Source organism: Planococcus citri, chromosome 4 (assembly GCF_950023065.1).
Source record: "Planococcus citri chromosome 4, ihPlaCitr1.1, whole genome shotgun sequence".
NCBI lineage: Eukaryota > Metazoa > Arthropoda > Insecta > Hemiptera > Pseudococcidae > Planococcus > Planococcus citri.
The window spans coordinates 17,953,617-17,974,647 of record NC_088680.1 but is presented as its reverse complement, the minus strand read 5'-3'; the positions used below and the strand labels follow the sequence as shown (position 1 = coordinate 17,974,647).

The 21,031-nt window shown below is 35.5% G+C and overlaps 1 protein-coding gene and 1 long non-coding RNA gene across 2 annotated transcripts; one reads left to right on the top strand and one right to left on the bottom strand.

Moving 5' to 3' along the window:
* Window positions 1-589: 589 nt before the first annotated feature.
* On the bottom strand, window positions 590-10,325 carry LOC135844813 (uncharacterized). Its single transcript, XR_010558639.1, has 3 exons — window positions 9,982-10,325; window positions 1,640-1,777; window positions 590-1,566 (listed from the first exon to the last, which is right to left on the bottom strand). It is a non-coding gene; the product is annotated as an uncharacterized LOC135844813 (long non-coding RNA).
* Window positions 10,326-14,143: 3,818 nt separating this feature from the next.
* LOC135843413 (histone-lysine N-methyltransferase set1-like) lies at window positions 14,144-18,773 on the top strand. The gene has a single exon (XM_065361289.1). It carries the CDS (start codon window positions 15,153-15,155, stop codon window positions 18,015-18,017), a length of 2,865 nt encoding a protein of 954 aa, XP_065217361.1. The 5' UTR covers window positions 14,144-15,152; the 3' UTR covers window positions 18,018-18,773.
* Window positions 18,774-21,031: the final 2,258 nt, after the last annotated feature.

The following is a 21,031-nucleotide window of genomic DNA, read 5'->3' as shown; positions in this document are numbered from 1 at the left end:
TTCTCGCACATTTAATTTAATCTTGGCAAACGATGCAGAAATAATTGCCCAGCTCTGTAAGAAAAGGTTAACGTATATTAATTTTAATTAGATTCGCTACTACACTTATAGTATGAGCGAGTCAACTGTTGGTACGCAACGATTCCTCCACCAAGATGAGGATGAGGAAGAGTACGAGGGTTGTTAACATCGTGACGAGAGACGAGATGCATAATACACAAATTTAATGCAATTATTCGTCTCGTTTACAGGCCTATATAATGCGCATGTGAACGTTGCATATTGCACAAATCATCTTCAAGTACATCGTACCTATCTTTTCTATGTTCATAGAATAGAAGTAAATTAGTCAACAATTGAAAAGATTTCAGTAATTGGCTGATTGATGTTGACATGACATCTGATGCACTTTTTCCTCCATTCATAAGTATCTTTTTATTGGTCCAGTCCGCCTATATCTCCTACAAAATAGGCAAATAGGTACCTACATACGTACATATTATCAAAAATAAAGGCGACTAAACGACTGTGCGAATAACCGTTACGAATTCTAAGTATGTATTACTTGCAAAATTCGAAATTTGCCAACGTTTCTTTGTCGAGTGTATTTACAAAGAGCCAAAGAGGCGTGAATAGTCGATAAGATAAAACAAGTGCAAATACTGGGTTAATGAATAATTACAATGTACATCACAACCGCATACAGATATCTTTCTTTATATCTACGTAACTCTAATTGATATTTAACATAAAGCAAGTGCAGTACAACATTTTAACTCGTTAATTACTCCTGCACCGTCACTAAAAATGTGTGAAAAATGCAGATAAAAGATGGCAAAAATTGATTTATTTTCGTATTTTCTGGTCAGTAAATTATTAATTAATTCGACGAAATCGGGTACTCGAACATTTCGGTCACATTACTTGCAATATACATTTATGTATAGGTACCTACCCAAACGTAATCATCGATGAGGGCGTTTAATCGCGTCCCAACTCCAATCCCATGGAGATTTTCGACGAGTTTTCAATCGGATTATTTTATCGTGTTAAGCAGATGATAATATAATAATGATCGAAGTTCAATAATAGAGGTAATAGTTTGCGTACCGAGTACTGGAATTAATCCTTTTTAGCTGGTAAGTATTTTCGGAATCGTTTGTAGCGAGAACGTTTTACATGATGACTGATTGATCGCTGATCAAAGAAATACGTATAGGTATCACAAACTAGGTACTTATTATAATCTTTTTAAATACAATACAAATGAATATCTTTTCGGTAGGTTCGGTTCCTATCATTGTTGTGTATAGTAAAACCAGCGGGGTTATTTGCCTCTTCGTATAGTACGCAAGTTTCAAGTAGTAAGTACTACTATAGGTACGTAAATTGTAGTAAATCTTCAAGGTTTCATCGAGCACTCCAATGTACGTTTTATAGGTATGAGGCATATTTTCCATAAAAATGTGAAATTCTGTTATCATAATGTCTTCCTCATCCAAATTCCAAGTGTACTTTTCCTTTCGTTAACCGAGAAATAAGTACAACGATCATCACTCAGTGTATCTGTAATTTAATTTATCTAACGTTAATTATTCCTTATCACGAGCAACTATTACTCGAGGAATTGAATCGATACCAATAGGCCAGGCCCACTAAATATTAATCAAGATCCGCAACGAGATAGCTTATATAAATTGTACTCGTGGTTTGGCTATTGGATAGGTATAGGTAACTCTGGTAACGGACATTTTTTTTTCTTCAAATTTACTCAAAACTGGAAGCAAAATGAATCATATTATGTATTAGTATCATCAATACTGAAGTTGAAAAGATTACGTATTTTTTTCTTGTCAAGTATACCTACGTGAGAAGATAGTTTAAATAACATGTAAATGATACAGATACGATAACAATAGCAAGCTTTATATCTATTTAGGTATCGTCGCTATTGTGTTTCAAAACCACACTTTTGTGGTAAAGATATCTTTAGATATGTGTTGAAGACGGGAAATAATGAAAGATGTGCGGTGACGACGACACAGCATCATTAAATATGTACTGACTCATATTAGTATAAGATGAAAATAAAAATAAAAATAATATAAATACCTACTCGGTGGGTAATTTATGCAAATTTGGGACAATAAGATCGAAAAAATCAGCTCATTGAAAGGGATACCAACTATTGGTCAAAGTTTAGTCACTTTAGAAAATAATAAGTAAATTAGGTAGTCAACAGTTTACAATGATACGATGTACTTTGGACTTGGCATGTCATGTCAACTGAAACGTATTCAGTCTTCCAATAAGATTTTTTTAAATTTGTGAAAATGTAAGACTCATATACAGAGTTGTAAATTATCTGAAATTAACAGAATACAAGCTGCAAAATGTATACATATTTATCGAGAAAATTTAAACGTTGTTTACCCGCCCTCCCCACCCCCTCGTCCATATCAAATTTACTCAACGAGCTTGGGGTAGACCAATCTGATCGTAAAAAGTGAACCTCGAATTGATACCTACCTACTTGTAAACATTAAATTTTAAAGATGCACCAAAAAGGTTCAAAGGGTTGAAGTTGAGTTAAGTTTCATTCAGACGTGGGCTGGGTCGGTCGGGGGCTGAATGGGGCCTCAACATTTTATTCTTCCCTCCCCTTCAGAATCTTTCTCATCTTATTTTTTCTTAGGTTTGGATATAATAGGTAGTTGAATGCTAGTTCACTAGTTGTGCTTTGAACAATTGATTTTTGATTTTGTTTTTTACTCAATTTCACAATAAAAATAAGTCAAACTGACAAAAACAAAACTATAGAGGTTTTTCGGGAAGGGACAGGGGAGGATGACTGAAAAATTTTCGATCGGTACGGTATGAGAAAAAAAATACCAACTTTGTCGAATAAAATGACGAGCGTTCAAAAATTCGTATTTCAGCAAGAGGTGGAAAACGATGTGTTTTTTAAAAATTTGCTCATTTTTTAGCTCCAAAATTTTCAAATTTGTATGTTGAATTTTTAAAAATTTCAATTTTGAAAATGAAAAGCAAACAGGGAAACAGACCTGAACGAAGTGAGGGCCATAGCTTGTTTTGAGAATAAAATTAAAAAAACAATGTTTTTTATTTTGTTTGGTTTAAACATTGAAAAAATTTAAATAATGGATTTTTTCAAAGTTCAATTTGAAAGAAGAACACAACAGACTCAAGCCAAGCTAGGGCAAAAGCCTGTTTTGAAGTTTTGCTTTCTTTGCTTTCCAATCCTACACATATAAAGTTGTGAGATTTCATTAGAAAAACATCGACCCCTATTTTTTGATTTTCCTTCAGTCTATAAAAATTAATAATTCAAAAATTTACATTTTCATTTCCAAAAAAAAAGCCACCCCAAAGTTTGCAAACAATTTTAAAAAAATAAAAATCTGTAATTTTTTTGATTTTCAGAATTTTTCTAGATAATCCAACATTATTAATTGCTTCTAGAAACTTAGGGAGCCTAGTTTTACTTTTTCGTTCAAGTATCCACGAGGGAACGGAAGTGAAAACTATTAAATGCAGGTGCTTTTCCGATGGAAATTATTCAAATCCAACGATCAGAAAGTGAAAACATGAAAATTTAAACGTTTTTGGTTTCTCTGACCCTTTGAGCCGGGACTCAAGCTGCACCTTCTACCACATAAGAGGGAGATCAAAACAAATGGATGGTGATTTTCTGATGAAAATGTACCCACTAAATTCAAGAATTTGATTTTTTCTCATTTTTTGAGAATCTGTAGAAGGACACCCCGAGATAACTTAATTTCATGGTAAAGGGAGGAGGGGAGAATAAAATTTTCAGGGGTTAAGAAAAATAAAAACAAACTTTAAATGGGGTGCCAGGAGCTTCCCAAATGCGTGAGGGAGGAATTTTGCAAATTGAAAAAAAATTGAAAAAATAAAAAAGTTTTGCAAAAATTACTTTCAAAAAGTGACTACAATCATCAAAAAAATTCAAAATTGTGATAATTGTCCTCAAGATTAGAAAAATATACGTTTTGTTTAACTTTGTGATTTCTTGCCAATTTGTACTGGGGGGGGGGGGGGTTGTTGGGTGATTATCCGAAAGTTTGTGTATACATGAAACAGACTTGAGGATGAATTTGGGGGAAGTATAGCCGAAGAATTGGAGAAAAATGGAAGAAAATTCATTTTTTTTTTGACAATTTTGGAAGATTTTTTTTTCAACATTTTCGACAGTTTTTGCCTTTGATAAATTGAGTTGGGGCCCTGTCAGAACAAATTATCTATGTTTATTGTTTATCATTTTATTAAAATAACGAATTATTTTTTTGTAATTTTAAAACTTTCTTTACATTGCAATTTGCATTGAAAAAATGGGTTACTTTTTTTTGAAAAATTTGGTAGGTACATCAAAGTACACTTTGTCTTTTTCTCGCTCATATCGAAAGTAGTCCTCAAAACATGTTGCCAGGTTTGAATTAAAAAATACTAATTTTCTCACTCATGTTGAAAGTAGGTAGGTTAGGTAGTTTTTTGAGATTTGAGGATATTTCTTTGAAACCCTTTTTAAAGAAATTGTCCTCAAAAGTAGACCTTTGCCTACCTATTAATTTTCTCATTCATGTCGAAAGTGGCTTAAAAAATTTGTTCGTGATTGAAATAAATTTTGAGGAACTTTTTTGAAAAAATTCGGTCCGCAAATTATATTTGGTGATTTTTTCATCAATTTATGCAATTTTTGAACTATTTTGGAAAATTTGAAATTCTTAAGATCCTCAATAATTTTTAATTAAAGTTGCTGAAATTTTTTGGAACATCTTACCTAATTGGATTTTCTCAAGATCAAAAAATTGGTCAAATTGATATCGACAATAACCCCTCAAAAATGTTTTAGATATTAAAATTATTGGAATTTTACATCAGTATACCTACCAAAAAATATGAAGGATTTGCTCAAGTGCTCTTCAAACGTACCTACACCTTTTTTTAAATGCAGGAAGATATACCTACCTGACTCATATTTTTTCGAAAAAAAAATTACAAAATGTGACAATTTGCGAGCACTTTTCCAACAATAGAGTCGAAAATGAGTCACACGTGTTTATTCTTAAGTCGTGAACAATACAAAGTCAGGTTGAAGCAACCTGCTCATCCTTTGCCATGCAACAAAGCATTTAATTTTTCCACTTTGAAAACTTTGGACCCTTTTATTTGTAGGTATAAGGTATCGTGTACCTAACCATATTTTCAATACGAATTCATCGCAACAATAGGCAATTCCCCCATAAAACATATCCAGGTATGGTTCAAAGTATCAGTTCGTTACCTTCCCCCCTCGCCCCCTTCTACCGTTAAACTAAATATTTACTCTAACTGGCGTTTTTCTCATCGCAGTTGTCGAATATGCGGTGCACTACTTACTCGTATTAGGCTACATTTATGGAGTAATAAACTCTGAACAGCCTAAACGTAAACGCAGGTCGCAGATATTCATTTCCGTATACACCTATATTACCTAGTTTTATTAGAAAAAATCCGCTGTTATCAGTAACACTGGCTGATAATGAAATGAGTAATTAATGAGTGCTGGTGACGTTTTAATACCATGTTCAGCTTTAATAAGCCGATAAGTTGATAAAAAATTTACGCTGTTCGAGTCCAAGACTATGATGAGAAGATTTTGTATTTAACGGTTTTTTCTTCGCCTTGATGCGGATTTACTCACTTACTCGTACTTACGTATGTCGTGGATTCTTCTATTCAAAGGGTTCATCGATCTTATCATAGCCCGAAGTTGTGATACAGCGAAAAAAAAAACTATTATGATGCATTATTACGTATACGTTTGCACATATTTAAGACGAATCGTATTGGTGTATTTGAAAATTCGCGATAATAAGAGCCTATATTTTTGACTACTCATCGTTCCAATGAATTGAAAAGACAATCGTCGATTGCTCGATTCATTCCTCATTCGCGAGAATCATTAAAACAATCAACAATCGTATAATACATTTATACCAACGATCGCAAATGTTAAATACCTAGAATGACGAGTACATACGGTTTCGCACACTTAATTACTCTTTTCAAACGACCAATGTACTCGCAAAGCTTATGTATAAATTATTACCGAGTATTGTATGTAATTGTACCATATGTACTTGCGATCGATGGTTTATTAATGGTATTTTTCGAAACCATCGAGTCGTTTAGTTGCGAGCGAGAGGCTATAAAATGCACCGAGTTGGACGCGATTTCTTACTAAATGACTCTCGTTGCAGTCTATAATTAATTTTAATTGTTCAATTACCATCGTCGCCATGTAAATCCGCCCCAGCACACGTTTAACATTATTATATCGTGTCAGGAAGTTGTACTTTCCCCCTTTTTCTGGTTTATTGTTGGTATATATCGTGAGATGTTTTCAATTGTGTGTATACCTGCCCAACTGCAGGAATACCTATGCGTATAAATGCATGTAGGTACCTACAATATTAAATTAATGTTTTGATTTCAGTGTGGTGTTGACCTGCTGCAATAATATAGAGGGTTAGGTAATGAATTTTTTGTAAATAAAAGAATACATACGAGTTGTATTTTACAAATTTGAGATTTTCATCCTGAAAAATTGCTCTTGGGGAAAGAATTGTTGTTTTCTTTGGTACCTTAACTTAACCTATAATAATTTGCCACAATTTGAGCCATAAAATGGGCCTCCCGAACCCCGATCGTCTTTGTGAGGATCGATCACTTCTTAAAATCGAAATAAAAAAAAATAAAAGATATTTGAAAAAAAATTAATGTATACCTACCTAAGTACCTATCTAATTTTGGTCCATTTTTTCCAAACGAAAACAGAAGCTAATTTGAAAAAATCAATCACTCATGAAAGAAATTGAAAATCAAAAAATTAATTTTCAAAAGGTGACTTTTTGAGAAGAATGAAAAACGTAGATAACATTTTGTCGAAGATGAAACGAACCAATACAGAACAAAAATGATAATTAAGAATATGATCAATCAATTCTCGATCATGATCAATTTTTGATCCAAAAGTTTATTTTTGAAGCTAAAACTGATTTTTTCATTTCAAAAATGTTTGATTATACGAGATCAAAAATCGCAAGTGAATCGATTTTCGGATTCGATTAATCAATTTTTCATCATGATCGATTTTTGATCCAAAAGTTCATTTTTGAAGCTAAAATTTGTTTTTCCATTTTATTCGATCATATCAGATCAAGAAAAAATCGCTAACAAATCGATTTTCGGATCCGATTAATCAATTTTTCATCATGATCGATTTTTGATCCAAAAGTTCATCTTTGAAGCTAAAATTTGTTTTTTCATTTTATTCGATCATATCAGATCAAGAAAAAATCGCTAACAAATCGATTTTTGAGGTTCGATTAATCGATTTTCAAGGTTTGATTATTCGATTTTCGATCATGGTCGATTTTGATTCAAAAGTTCATTTTTGAAGCTAAAACTGATTTTTTTAATCTACGAAAATGTTTAATTATACGAGATCGAAAATCGCAAATGAATCGATTTTTAGGATTAGATTTATTCGATTTTCGATCATGATCGATTTTTGATGCGAATGTTTATTTTTGAGGTTAAAACTGATTTTTTTTTCATTTTGAACATGTTCGACGCAATGAGATTGAAAATCGCAAATGAATCGATTTTCGAATTCGATTAATCGATTTTTGATCCAAAAATTTACGTTTGAAGCTGAAATTTGTTCTTCTATTTTGAATATGTACCAGATCACATCAGATCAAAAATCGCTAATAAATCGATTTTGAAGTTTGATTAATCGATTTTAGGCTTGATTAATCGATTTTCGATCATGGTCGATCGTTGATTCGAAACTTCATTGAAGTTACAACTGATTTTTTCATCTCGAAAATTTATACTAGATCGAAAATCGCAAATACATCGATTTTTGAGATTCGATTGATCGATTTGTGATCATGATCGATTTTTGATCCAAAAGTGTTCCTCAAAGCAAAAATTGATTTTTTTTCATTTGAACATATTCGACCAAATGTGATTGAAAATCGCAAATGAATCGATTTTCGGAATCGATTAATCGAGTTTCCATCATGATCGATCTTTGATCCAATAATTTACGTTTGAAGCTGCAATTTGTTTTTCCATTTCGAATGCAATTCGATCACATTAGATCAAAAATCTCTAGTACAGCGATTTTTGAGGTTCGATTAATCGATTTTTGATCAAAAAAATTTTTTTTGAAGCCAAATCTGATTTTTTAAATTTTGAACATGTTTGACCAAAATGAGATTGAAAATCGTAAGTAAATTGATTTTCGGATTCGATTAATCAATTTTCCATCATGATCAATTTTTGATCCAAAAATTCACGTTTGAAGCTGAAATTTGTTCTTCCATTTTGAATATACCAGATCACATCAGATCAAAAATCGCTTATAAATCGATTTTTGAGGTTCGATTAATAGAATTTCCATCGTGATCGATTTTTGATCCAAAAAGTTTTTTTTTAAGCTAAATCTGATTTTTAAAATTTTGAACATGTTTGACCAAATGAGATTGAAAATTGTAAGTGAATCGATTTTCGGATTCGATTAATCGATTTTCCATCATGATCGATTTTTGATCCAAAAATGCACGTTCGAAGCTAAAACTGGTTTTTTTCATTTTGAACATGTTTGATCAAATGAGATTGAAAATCGTAAGTGAATCGATTTTCGGATTCGATTAATCGATTTTCCTACATGATCGATTTTTGATCCAAAAATGTATCTATTTTTGAAGCTGAAATTTGTTTTTTTTTTTCATTTCGAATACATTCGATCACATTAGATGAAAAATCTCTAATAAATCGATTTTTCAGGTTCGATTAATCGATATTCGATCATGATCGATTTTTGATTCAAAAGGTTTTTTTGGAGCTAAATTTGATTGATTGTGCGTTTAGAACATGTGTCCCCCCATAATATGAGATCGAAAATCGCAAACAAATCGTTTTTCGGGACTCAAAATCAATCAATTTTCAATTACGATTGTTTTTTAATCCAAAATGTTTATTTTTGAAGCTTAAAACCTAGCCGATGAAAATTTTGCTCTGCCTAAAATCCGAGTTATTGTCCCTCCTCCCACCCCCGCCCCCCAAACATGACAAAATCAATTTTTTCAATAGGTGCTTAGTTATGTTCTTTTGAAAATTTTTCAAAATTTTGATTCTAAAATTGGTATTTTTTTTGCGAACATTTACTTAATACTTTATACCTACATATTATGAAGCTTTCGAGTCACCATCTCATCTTCTGATCCTCTCTGGATTGAGGACACCGCCCAAAAGAAGCAAAAATCTGCCATATTTCAAAAATCAATAGCTTAGAGAGAGAGCAGGTGAGAGTCCAGGTAGGTACCCACTCTTATAAAAATATGTGTTTTTGCTTTGTGAGTTAATTTTTTCGAAAAATGTTTGCCTTCAATTCCAATTAAAATGGTACTAGTACCATAATTTTAATTTCACTTTCACAAAACAATAATTATTGTACAAAATATATTTTGAAGGATTTTCAGAAAATTGCTTCAAATTTGAACTTTTTAAAATTTCTGCTGGAAAATCTTGTTTTCTCCTCACCTTGGAGAGATTTCAACTCCACTAGTGTCAAACATGTCCCAACTTTGAGAAGCCTTGGCTCAACTCCGTGCAGGGCTTAAAACATTTTTGGATACTCTATCACTCAAAGTAAACTTTTTCATCAATTTTTATCGAAATCTATAGGGTATCTTTCATCTACGTAGCTCATTTGGACCATTCAAAGGACCCAAAATACCCCCTCCACTCAAGTACCTACTTTTCTGGAATAATTTACAGCTCTGGTTGAAATCGTTAGGTAGTACCTATAGCTCAGAAAGCATAGGTCAGTAAAACGTAAAAGACCTATCCTATGTAATACAATACGAGTACAAGCACTTATACTTGATCCGTTTCCGGTAAAATGAAAATCTGCTTTCGGTCAACATCCGCCATTGATGTTTGATATAGGTATACTGGTAGGTAGGTAGGTATCTGCCTGCGTGCGCTGGTAGGTATTTTTTGACCATCTTCAGTAAAAAAAAAAAATCATTCCAAACACGTGCAACTTTTACCGAATTAGCTGACCGTCGAGTACGCGGAGGTTCGTTTACCGCGATTTATATACTGCAGTAATTAAAACAAAAAACATAATTACAACGAAGCAAAACCGAAACGGTGCGGTGTTAATGAGTTGTGGTTTTTACGTGCGCGTATGCATATTACGTATACCTACATACACGGGTAAAAGAAAAGAACTCTCATAATTGAATTAGTACAACTCAACTATCTGTGGATTTTAGGATATACGAAACATATTTGACCTCTGTTACCTATTCATTTCCATACTTACGTTTGTTACTCGCTCATATCCCGTATAATAATCACCTAATATGTATAGTCGCAATACCTACGTGTTTTTTTATTTTCATTTTATCACGTTGAGTTACCAGAGTATAATAACTCACACATGCATCAAGTGTGCAGCTTACTATTAGAATAGGTACCCCAAGAGTTAGGATAGGCACATATGCGCTCAGTTTACATGATAAATCCCAACTACACCTGTAAAAATGAGACGACCGGCGTTCCAAACGAATGAACGTGTGCGATATCAAAATTGCAATTGTTCTATTTGTAATGAAATCCGTCCAACAAGTGGTATTTACTTTTCCGCCTCCGATGCCGGCGGTGTCGGTACCGGTGCGATAAACTATGGCGACGATACGAGTATTCGCCCGCTTACCTAAGCTGTTCGCACGATGAGGAAAAAACTACCTGAAAAAATCAATATGTAGGAAATGTTTGAGTTGGTAATTTGCGTGAATTTTGGTCTCGTGCAAATAATCCAGACCCAATGTATGTTTATCAAATTCACGACGAACATCCTACTTTGACTTACCGTCGTCGTGGGAATAATTGGTAGGAGGAGGAGGGGAACAAGGGTGAAAATTTGAATAGAAAAAAATCAAGTTGGTAGTTCACCTACGAAAATCGTTCATTTGAGGAAAAAACAATAGTTTTATTACAATATTCGCAAAAGTCGATGATAATTGATGAATATGTTTTGCAGGGAAAGGCCCAACTGGTTCAAGGGTTATATTTACATTGTTGTAGGCAGCAAGCGAGTGAGACCACCGAATGAATGAGTCATTCTGAGGACCAAAACATCACAGCGAGATGTCTTCTGGTAAACCATTTATTTGTTTGTAACGGAAAACGAGAACCTTTAATTATACAGTACCATACCGTTCACAGTGATACAAATGAATAATGATCTATGGACTTCGTATGATGTTGACAGTGACAATAAAAGCTAATATACTTCGTATGTAGCTTCTTCTAAAATAGGTACAAAGAAAATAAAGTACTTCAGTAGTACGTGTTTATTTACTTCGTAAAAGAGCAGACGTTCAAAGATTGAAAAAATTACGAGAAAAACTAGAAACATGCATTAGGTACCTACCTACTATGATAAAATTTATAAAATTCATACCTACTCGAACTAAAACAGACATTTCATAGGTTCTAGGTCCATTTGAATTATGGGTAGGTCTAGGTACCCATTTATAGCGATGATTTGAAAATTAGGTTTGCCTAAAAAAAAACATGAACAGAAATACGTAGTAAAAATTGTTCATTTTTAGGGTTCAAAATTGAGTTCAAATTATTTCCCAAAAATGTACACGTTTTCATGACGTCCACCGGCTAATTAAAAGTCGTTGAACATGATATAAAATGACGTCCAAATTGAGTATTAGTTCGTCTTTTTTGAGAAAGTCGAAATTTTAATTTGATTGAAAAATCGTCAGTTTCCATTAAGAAACAGCATCTAATAGCGCTTCGAATGGACGTCTGATTTGAACTCAGTGACCACAAATTACTCAAAAAACACCTTTGGAATGGTTTTTTGAAACATGAAAAAATTTACAAAAAAATTAACAGAAGTGATTTTTTTTTGGAAAATACATTTCAGAGGAAGGGGGGGGGGGGTTGAGACGGCGAATTGAATTGATTTCCGGTGTCAAAGTTTTGACAAAACATTTTGTGATCAAACTGATGCTAAAGAATTTGTTTTAAATAGCATTTTTATGGCGTTTTCTGACTAACTTGAATGAAGTCTTTGGGCGTGAAAAAGACAATCAAATTAAATTTAGGTTTGTACTTTTCAATGAAAAAAAATTAAAATTTTTCTTGGGTGTTTATAATTACTAGATTATTACACCCTACGTCAGATTATATTGAATTTGTCAGGTTGTGTTTTTTAATAAGTGTAATAAATTTTTCTATTTCGGAGGGGCTGTCAAGAATGGATAGAGAGTTTTCATCTATTTGAAGAAATAATCAATCTTGGTGTAATTGGGGACAATAGAATAAGACATAGGTGTTGAACAGATATGGGTTCAGATGAGCAAAATTGACAAGAGGGCTTAGGGGCTTAGGGGCTTTTAGGTAAAGATGGTTATGTGTGATTTTGGTGTGTCCAATTCTCAGTCTTGTCAAAAGATAACTTCTTCAAGTCTATTTAAGTGAGAGAGGTTTTTCCAAGGATGAACTGATTTTTTATGTTGAAAGAGCTTGTTAGCTGTTTGTTGAGACCAGAAATTTTGCCAATTCATGTATATATTTTGAGTGAGTAAAAATTTGATGTCGTCAGCTGTGATGATGGAAAGGGGGGAAAGAGTGGTTGCAGATAGTTTCGTTTCCAGTGATTCCAATGTAGCTGGGAACATACATAAACTGAATAATAAAGTGAGAATTTTGTAGCTCAAATAGTTTTTTAAGAATATTTTGAACTATAGGGTGATCAGAAAATAGGTTTTGTATAGAAATCAATGAACTTAAGGAATCACTTTGGATCAGAAAATGTTTGTTATCTGGTTCAGAGGTGAGTATATCACAGAGGCAATGATAGATAGCGAACAGTTTGGAAGTTTGAAATTTGAAATTGCACCATTTATAGAGTATGCATATCCAGAATGATGATTTGGTATGATTGATCCATCTGTGAAACAGAGGTTGAATTCAGGATATTTTGATAGAAGTTCCAGATAGTTATTTTTAATTACTAATGGGGGATGACTTTGTTTTGAATAATTATTCAAATAGTAGTCAATTTGGGGAGGTTTAAGCAGCCATGGAGGGTAGGATATTGGTTTTTGAACGAGATTTTTGGGGTCTATTTGAAGATTGGTTAATGTTCTAATAAAATCAGAGATAGGTCCTTCTAAATGTTCAAAAAGCTGAGGGTTGGGTAGGTGAATTGAATATTGAAGTGGGTGAGAGTGATTGGTTGAAGCTGTTGTGATGAATTTATTTGTTATTAAAGTTCTTCTGAAGTTTGGGGGTAATTCTGCTGCTACACAGTATATAGATATACTCAACAAAAATATTTGCAGTTTTCAAAATAGTTGACAGTTTTTAAAAAATTGGCACGTACTTTCCAAAAATATTTGCAGTTTTCAAAAAAATTGACAGTTTTCAAAAAATTGGCACTATTCTTTTGCAGTTAACATAAAAAATTAACATTTTTTTAAAAGTTGGAATTTTTTGAAAAAATTGAAATTTGTTGAAAAAGTTGTGAGCTTTTTCAAATTCCAGCGTCAGATTTTTTCCAGATGTATTGATTCCTCAGGAAATTGCTCCTTTTAGGGTTCAATATTCGCTCACACTTGACCCAAATTGTTTTTTTTCTTCTTAAAAATACTTACGCATTTTATAGAACTTTATTATCAATGATCACAAAAATTCCCTCCAAATTGAACCACGATTTTATTGAGAAAATTGAAATTTACACCAAAAAATCGTCAGTTTTCAGTGAAGTGAAGGATGGGGTCAATGCTCTAAATGGACACTGGATTCGAATTCAGCTACCTATTCACAAAAAACACCCAACACCGTTTAGGTATACCTACCATTTTTTTGAGGATGGAAAAAATCCAAAAAAAAAATGCAAACAAATTTTCAGTTTTACACATTTATTTCTAGAAATTTTTTTTTCTCACGAATCGGGTAAAAATTTACTGCACTTGATTTTTTTGAAAATTGGAATAACTAATTGTACCGGTAGGGGATGCGCCCGCAGCTTCCACCTAGAGGGAAGTTGTGTTCCTGTCGGAGTGGCAGCACTGCTTACGAGTAGTGCACTCTGTCGAAGTAGTTCGAGACGCGCCACTCCGAGCTTTGAGCTTTGAAAGCTCGTTAGGTATATTTTCACTGGTGCTAGCGTAAGGTAGCAAGTTCAGAGCTTCCGCTTGTAGTCGATACTACAAGTGTATTTTATTTAATAATGTGTAGTGTATTTTATTATAAATCTTCGCGTGTGTTATACCAGAGAAGTGAATAAAATATTACGAACATTTAGCGGTCTTATGATCATTTATGAGGTGTCTCAACATCACTGCAATTTGATATCTTTCGCAAGGATATCGGGCAAGTTTAGGTTCCCTGGGCTTATTATATGCACGCTGGTCTTGCGGAGGTCTCCCTCAAAGTAAAGACGTCCCAAACCACCACATATTTGGCGCCCAAGCGTGGTTCTCTAACCCAGGGCTTTTCAAAATTGCATTTATTGCAATATTTAGGCGCAAGCAGAGACGTTTAGTCGAAAACGAGGCACACCGCGTGTTCTCAGGCCTAGCCTACAATTGCGCTCGTAAGACGCAAATTGCAATTTATTGCATCGGAAACTAGTTTTCCATTTGAGGTTTCACCTCACAGAGACGATTCGAAGAAATCGCGAATTTTTTTTATCGTTTATTCGGAAAAATTTCGGTCCAATTTGGTCAACCAGGCGACCAACCAGTCAACCAGGCGACTGCAACGATCAACCAACGGTCAACTTGGCGACCGCAACGTTCATCAGAACAGGTACGTGAGTTTTTATTCCCGAAAAAATCGCGAAAAAGTGTCGAAAATCGCGTTAGAAATAGAGCTTTCATACCAAGTTCGACAAGCTTTGGTTTGGAAAAACCGAGCACAGTTGAACAAGCTCGACACGAAAGCTCAAGGTCAAGCGCCGAACGTTGTAAAAGCTTGTACCACGTACCTGAAACAGAGAAGTTACAAGTTCGATAATGGCTACGAATAATTTGGAATATTTATCGGATGAATTTCTTGAATTATTACCTGAACGGATGCGACGATTATATGAGATGACGGCTGAAAATAATTCTCCAAATCCTGGAATTGACAATTCGCGACGATCCAGTTTTCCATCGATCAACTTGGATACACGTGTGACACAATTGCGACCTGAAATCAGAGAATATGACAGTGACGGCGTAAATCAGAGATGTGTAAATGAAAATCAGAGATGTTTAAATGAAAATCAGAATAACGGTAAAAAGCAGCTGAGACGTTCGACCAGAAATGCTGCGAAAGATGCTGATTTTCGACGCCGTGAACAATTAGGAATTCAAAAAACACCCAAATCGAAGCCACCTAAAATTAGAGATCGAAAATTATTGCGCAGCTTGCACGAGAACATTTTGGATCAGAGAAGGGAATGGCGGAGTGCTGAAATTCGGATCGATTCCCAGGAATATCAGGAGGCACTCGAGGATGGTGATTTGGATTTTCTAAAAACTGACTTAGACGAAGTAGATGCGAATGGTGCTGACGAAGCTGTAGCTGGAAGCAGTGCACTACTATCAGGACTCGAAAATCCTGATGCATCGATAAACCAAAATGAACTGGAGTATGAACTCGAAGATGAAATAAACCGATCAGAGAGATGTTTAAAAAATATTGCTGAATCCAAAATGGCCCAAATTTGCAGTTTTGATCCTGTGAATTTTGAGAAGAAAATTGATTTGAAAATTGAGAAAAAGCCTGATGAGCAATATCCAGCACCATTATCTCAGGACGAGTTAATTTTTCGAAAATGGGCCTATGCTGCATCTGATAATCACGATAAAAATGAAGACACCATTAGCAGTCGAGTAGTTGACTCTGAAAAGGCGATTTCAAGAACCAGAGAGGATGTAGGTCACCTATATCTAGAGCTACGTGCTCAAATGGCCAGAATGAAATCAGATCTCAAAAAAGATCACGAGAAGAGGATCAATGACCTAAGATCAGAGATGAGAACAACCTTCAGAGCCTACAGGGAAACTACTGATCGCGTACTCACCTCTCACGTGCTCATTATAAATAAAATGAAAGAGAGAAATATGTACATGAGTAACTTAATGCATCAGATCCAAATGCAGTACTTGGAAGATCAAGAAAATATGCAGATCGAAAGAGCAGAATATTTATCATGGAAAGATCACGTTGACGGTTTCATAGCAGAGCTTCATGATCCAGAAGAACCACCCTACCAGCCCCCTGTTGTGCCTACAGTTGTGCACAACATAAACAGTATCAATGCCGATAACACTGCCAGTCGCAGCAGTGTAAATCCAGGCAAAGGCGCAGATCTTTTCCGAGGAAGGAGAGGATCTAGAGATCGATCAAGGTCCCCCGCCCCCTACAGGGGCAACACTGATAATGACAGCCGCAGTAACGAGAGATGTGGCAATAACGGTAGCAGCAACAACGGCTATCGTACAAATGATAACAGACATAATCGCGATAGATCATCTTCAAGAGAATCACGATCAAACAGAGATGATAGAAACAACGATCGAGATTATCGAAATGATCGAGATAGCAGAGATTACCGAAACAACGATCGAGATAACAGAGATAATAGAAACAGCGATCGAGGCAGCCGTGATCGACGAGACAGCAGAAATGATCGAGATAACAGAGATGATCGAAATAGCGACCGAAGCAGTGATTATAACAACAACAATCGTAACAGCTTCGACGGCAGCAGTAATAGCAGCAACTATAATCGCGATAACAGAGATGATCGACGAAATGATCGACGAGATGATCGAGCGAATGATCGACACGGAAACGATGATGATCAAGAAGTGCAGAGTGATCCTAGATGGATTCAGGCTGAAAATGAGCAACAAAATAACCCCCCAGAACGCAGATTAAATTATAGAATCAAGTTTGGAAATTCAAATTTCAACATAAGACCAGACAGATTACGTGAATTTGGGGTAAGATATTCGGAAGATAATAAGTACCAAGTTTACAACTTTTTGCACCGATTCGAAAGGCGTATGCAGCCATACCAAGTATCCCAAAGTCAGTACTGCGATGCCCTAATGGTCCTAATTGATGATAAGCTGATTCATATGGCACCGTGGAAAGATTTGCAAGAAAATAATACTGATTATTACCAATTGAGAAAAGATTTTATCGATTGTGCTTGGGGTCCTCAGAGACAAAATGAGGCTAGAAATCACTTCAGAAATATGCCAGTGTGCAAAACATCTTCGACCACACAATGCTCAGAATTGATGATATGGCTGAAAGTGCTCAAAACAACGAACTCACCATTTGAGGATATCATTATGATGATATACTACAAAATGACACCCAGTCTCAGACCACGTTTTACTGAGATTGAATTGCAAGATATCAACATTTTCGAGAAAAGACTGAATGGAATGACTCGTGTTGAAGAGTTTGCTCAGAGACCACCTGAACCAGAAAGGCCTGCTACTCAGACTCGAAATGTGCAACAAAGATCAGAGAATCGCCGATCCAGTTTTGGTGGCACTGATAGGCGCTCCAGTTCCTATACAGCTCGGAATAATACCAATGAAAACAAAAGTGAGCGCACAACTGACAAGTATAAAAAGCCAACCTACGATAAAAATAAAAGTCAGCCCAAATCAGAGACTACCAAAAGCTACCAAAAAGACAAAAGAGATGAGTCTAAGTATAAAAAACCGAAGGAGAAGACACATGGTGTAAACCAAATCAACAAGGAAGAAACACCATCAGAGAATGAAAGCTCAGAGGAGCAACAATCACCCCCTACCTCACCTGAGGGATCAATTGATTCAGCAGGATTGCCGTCGGGAAACGAGTAGCTGACGCGTGCAAATTAGCACAAGTGGAGCAATTCCATGAGCTACCACAAGAAGAGTTTGAACTCATTGGAGATTCACTCGCTGTATTTTTAGCAAACATTATACCACGACGAAGGCCTGAAATAACTCAGCCTTATCTCAAAGAACAGATCAATATCAGCGATCTGAAAACAGCCATCAGAGCAGCCACCTTTACGAAGAAAAAAGCCATCCTATCACTGGCTCAATATGAACTGAACTACTCAGACATGGCTTCGAGTGTTGTGAAAAATTATGCGAAGCAGATTATGGAGAATTTAAAGCAGAAAGGATTCGAGAAAATTATTTTACTGTTTCCACTGGTAAAGCCAAAAACTTCTGCAAGTAATCCAGTATCAATGGACAAGTATTTTGCCTACAGAAGAGCGCTAGAGTCACTGGAAGACGATGTTGTGTCATTTTGGTGGTCTCCTGCTGCCTTATTTTTGGACTTGAAAAGAGACTCACAAGATCGATATAAGCGTCAATTTCGAGTTGATAAAGATTACAACATGATGCCAGTGATGCATAAATTCCATTTAAGCAGAAAAAATGGCAGATATTATCCCAGATTTGCACGCAAAACAGAGTTGTTCCAAGAGATGGATAAAATGTACAATTATGATTGGCATCAGAAGAAACCTCCTGAGAATGGCACTGAGCAACATGGCACTCAGACTGAAGAGAGTAGAGAAGTTATAACTGAGGAAGATGGCTTGCAATATGAAGTAATAAAGAAGATAATTCTGATAGAAAAGAAGAACTCAGACATTCCTAAAAACATCGAAAAGGAAGTCACTGATGCTGTAAAGAAAATAGAGAAGTTAAAAAAGTTCATGAAACCTCAAGCGCTCCAAAAGCTACTCAACAAGATAGGAATCCCCTCCCCCCATGAGGAGGAACGAAACTTATCAGAGACGTTGCAAACACCTGTTAAATCCGCTGGGGCATCAGAGAAGTTAAAAATAACAGTCAATCACGTGACTGGGGCAACCCCTAAGCCCCCCAACACAACACGTATATCTCAAGATTCAACACATGTGCCTCAAAACACAACTCAGAGTGCACAACCGGCAGCAGGAACTTCGATGAATTTAATCCAGCAACCTCTTACACCTAAACCACCGCTGCGCAGAGAGGAAATTGAGGCTCGAGTCAGAGAGCAAATCCTCAGAGAAAAAGACAAATTTGACACGTGTGTAGTGCCACTTACGATGGATGGCACCACCTACCCAGCGCAGCTCGATACCGGGGCAACCCCTAATGTAATATCAGAAGAAACTGCGAACATCCTGCTCAGAGATCACTATGACAGCGTTCAGTATATCATGCTGAAAAAACCTATTGTGTGCTGTTTGGCTGACGATTCAAAGGTAGAGACATACAGATATGTGATTGTGCCAAAACTCAAATTTGGAGAATGCGAGCTCAAAATTCCATTCTACATTATGAAAGGGTGTAACCAGACTTTTATAATTGGTACTAAAACCATGAAGGTACTTGGAATTAAGACTGATGTGGAAAATAAAAGAGCCACATGCTGCCCTCCAGGCCAAGAGAAGATTGAAACACTCAACTTTATGACTGAGGAGGAGTACAAAAAGAAGATTACACTCAGACGAATCAGAGTAAAGAAAAAGAGCGTTGAGCAAATTGATCACATATCCAAAAGAGCAAACACAGCTGATAAGTACCAGGAAATGGAGCCTGAAGATGTGGACGATGGTCCAGAAGTATTTTTGGAAACACTGAGATCGGATTTGGAGCAAGCTGTAAATGAAGAAACCATTACGAAGAAACAGGCTAAAAAAGCATTTGACATACTCAAAGAATTTGCCTGTGTGTTCAGCAAGTATCCGGGAAAATGGACAGGACCGCCGATGAAATTGAGATTCAAGGATCCCAAGAATATCAAAAGATTCCATGGTCCGAAGTATACTCCATCTAACAAACAGATGCCACTCGTGAGAGAAGCTCTCAGAGTGATGATAGCCAAAAAGATCGTTGAACCTTCGACCTCACCTTACATCAATGCGCTGGTAGCAAATATCAAGAAAAATGGCGAGGTGAGATTATGCTTGAATCCTATGGAATTGAACCCTATACTCGAAAATGACTACAATGAAGCTCCATTGCTTGATAGAATTATAACAACAGACGGACGTGCCAAAATGTACTGTTGCCTCGATTTTGTGGCAGGATTTTGGCAGATGGTACTACATGAAGCATATAGGAAGTATTGTGCTTTCATAGTAGATGGAGAAGTCCACCAGTTTATAAGGGTGCCATATGGATTGAAAGTGTCATCTGCGTTATTTGTGAAAATGATAAATACTATCATGAAAGAAAAAAAAGGCAGAACGAAGTACGTGGACGATGTGCTACTCAAGGCAATGACTTTCGAAGAGATGATGGAATTACTAGTTGATACACTGAAAATAATCAGAGACAATGGACTTAGGCTCAATCCAAGAAAATCAAAGTTTTTCAAGAAAAGTATCAACCATCTTGGTTTTCAACTCCAGCCTGGGGCAATTTTGAAGCAAAATAAAAAGCTCCAAAAGCTTGATGAATTCAAAAAGAAGCACACCAACAAGAAAGGCGAATTCAAACTCAAAAATGAAAAAGAAGTTATGGCATTTTTGGGAATTGTTGGATTCTACAAGCGCTTCATCGCAGATTATCAGCAGCTAGCAGTGCCACTTTATGAAGTGACTCGAAAAGAAAATTTCAAGTGGGGTGAAGAGCAGCAAAATGCATTAGAGATGTTGGAAACTGAGTATCGTAAAGAATTCAAATTAGCCACTCCAATTGATGGTGCAGATTTCTACTTAGAAACGAGTTTCACTCAAGATGCCATGAATGCGGTGGCATACCAGAAAGACGAAGATGGCGTAGATCACGTTGTGCTGTTTGTGAGCAACACATTTAAAGAGCACCAAAAGAAGTACACAGTAATAGAGAAAGAGATGTACTCGCTCGCGAATGCATTAAAA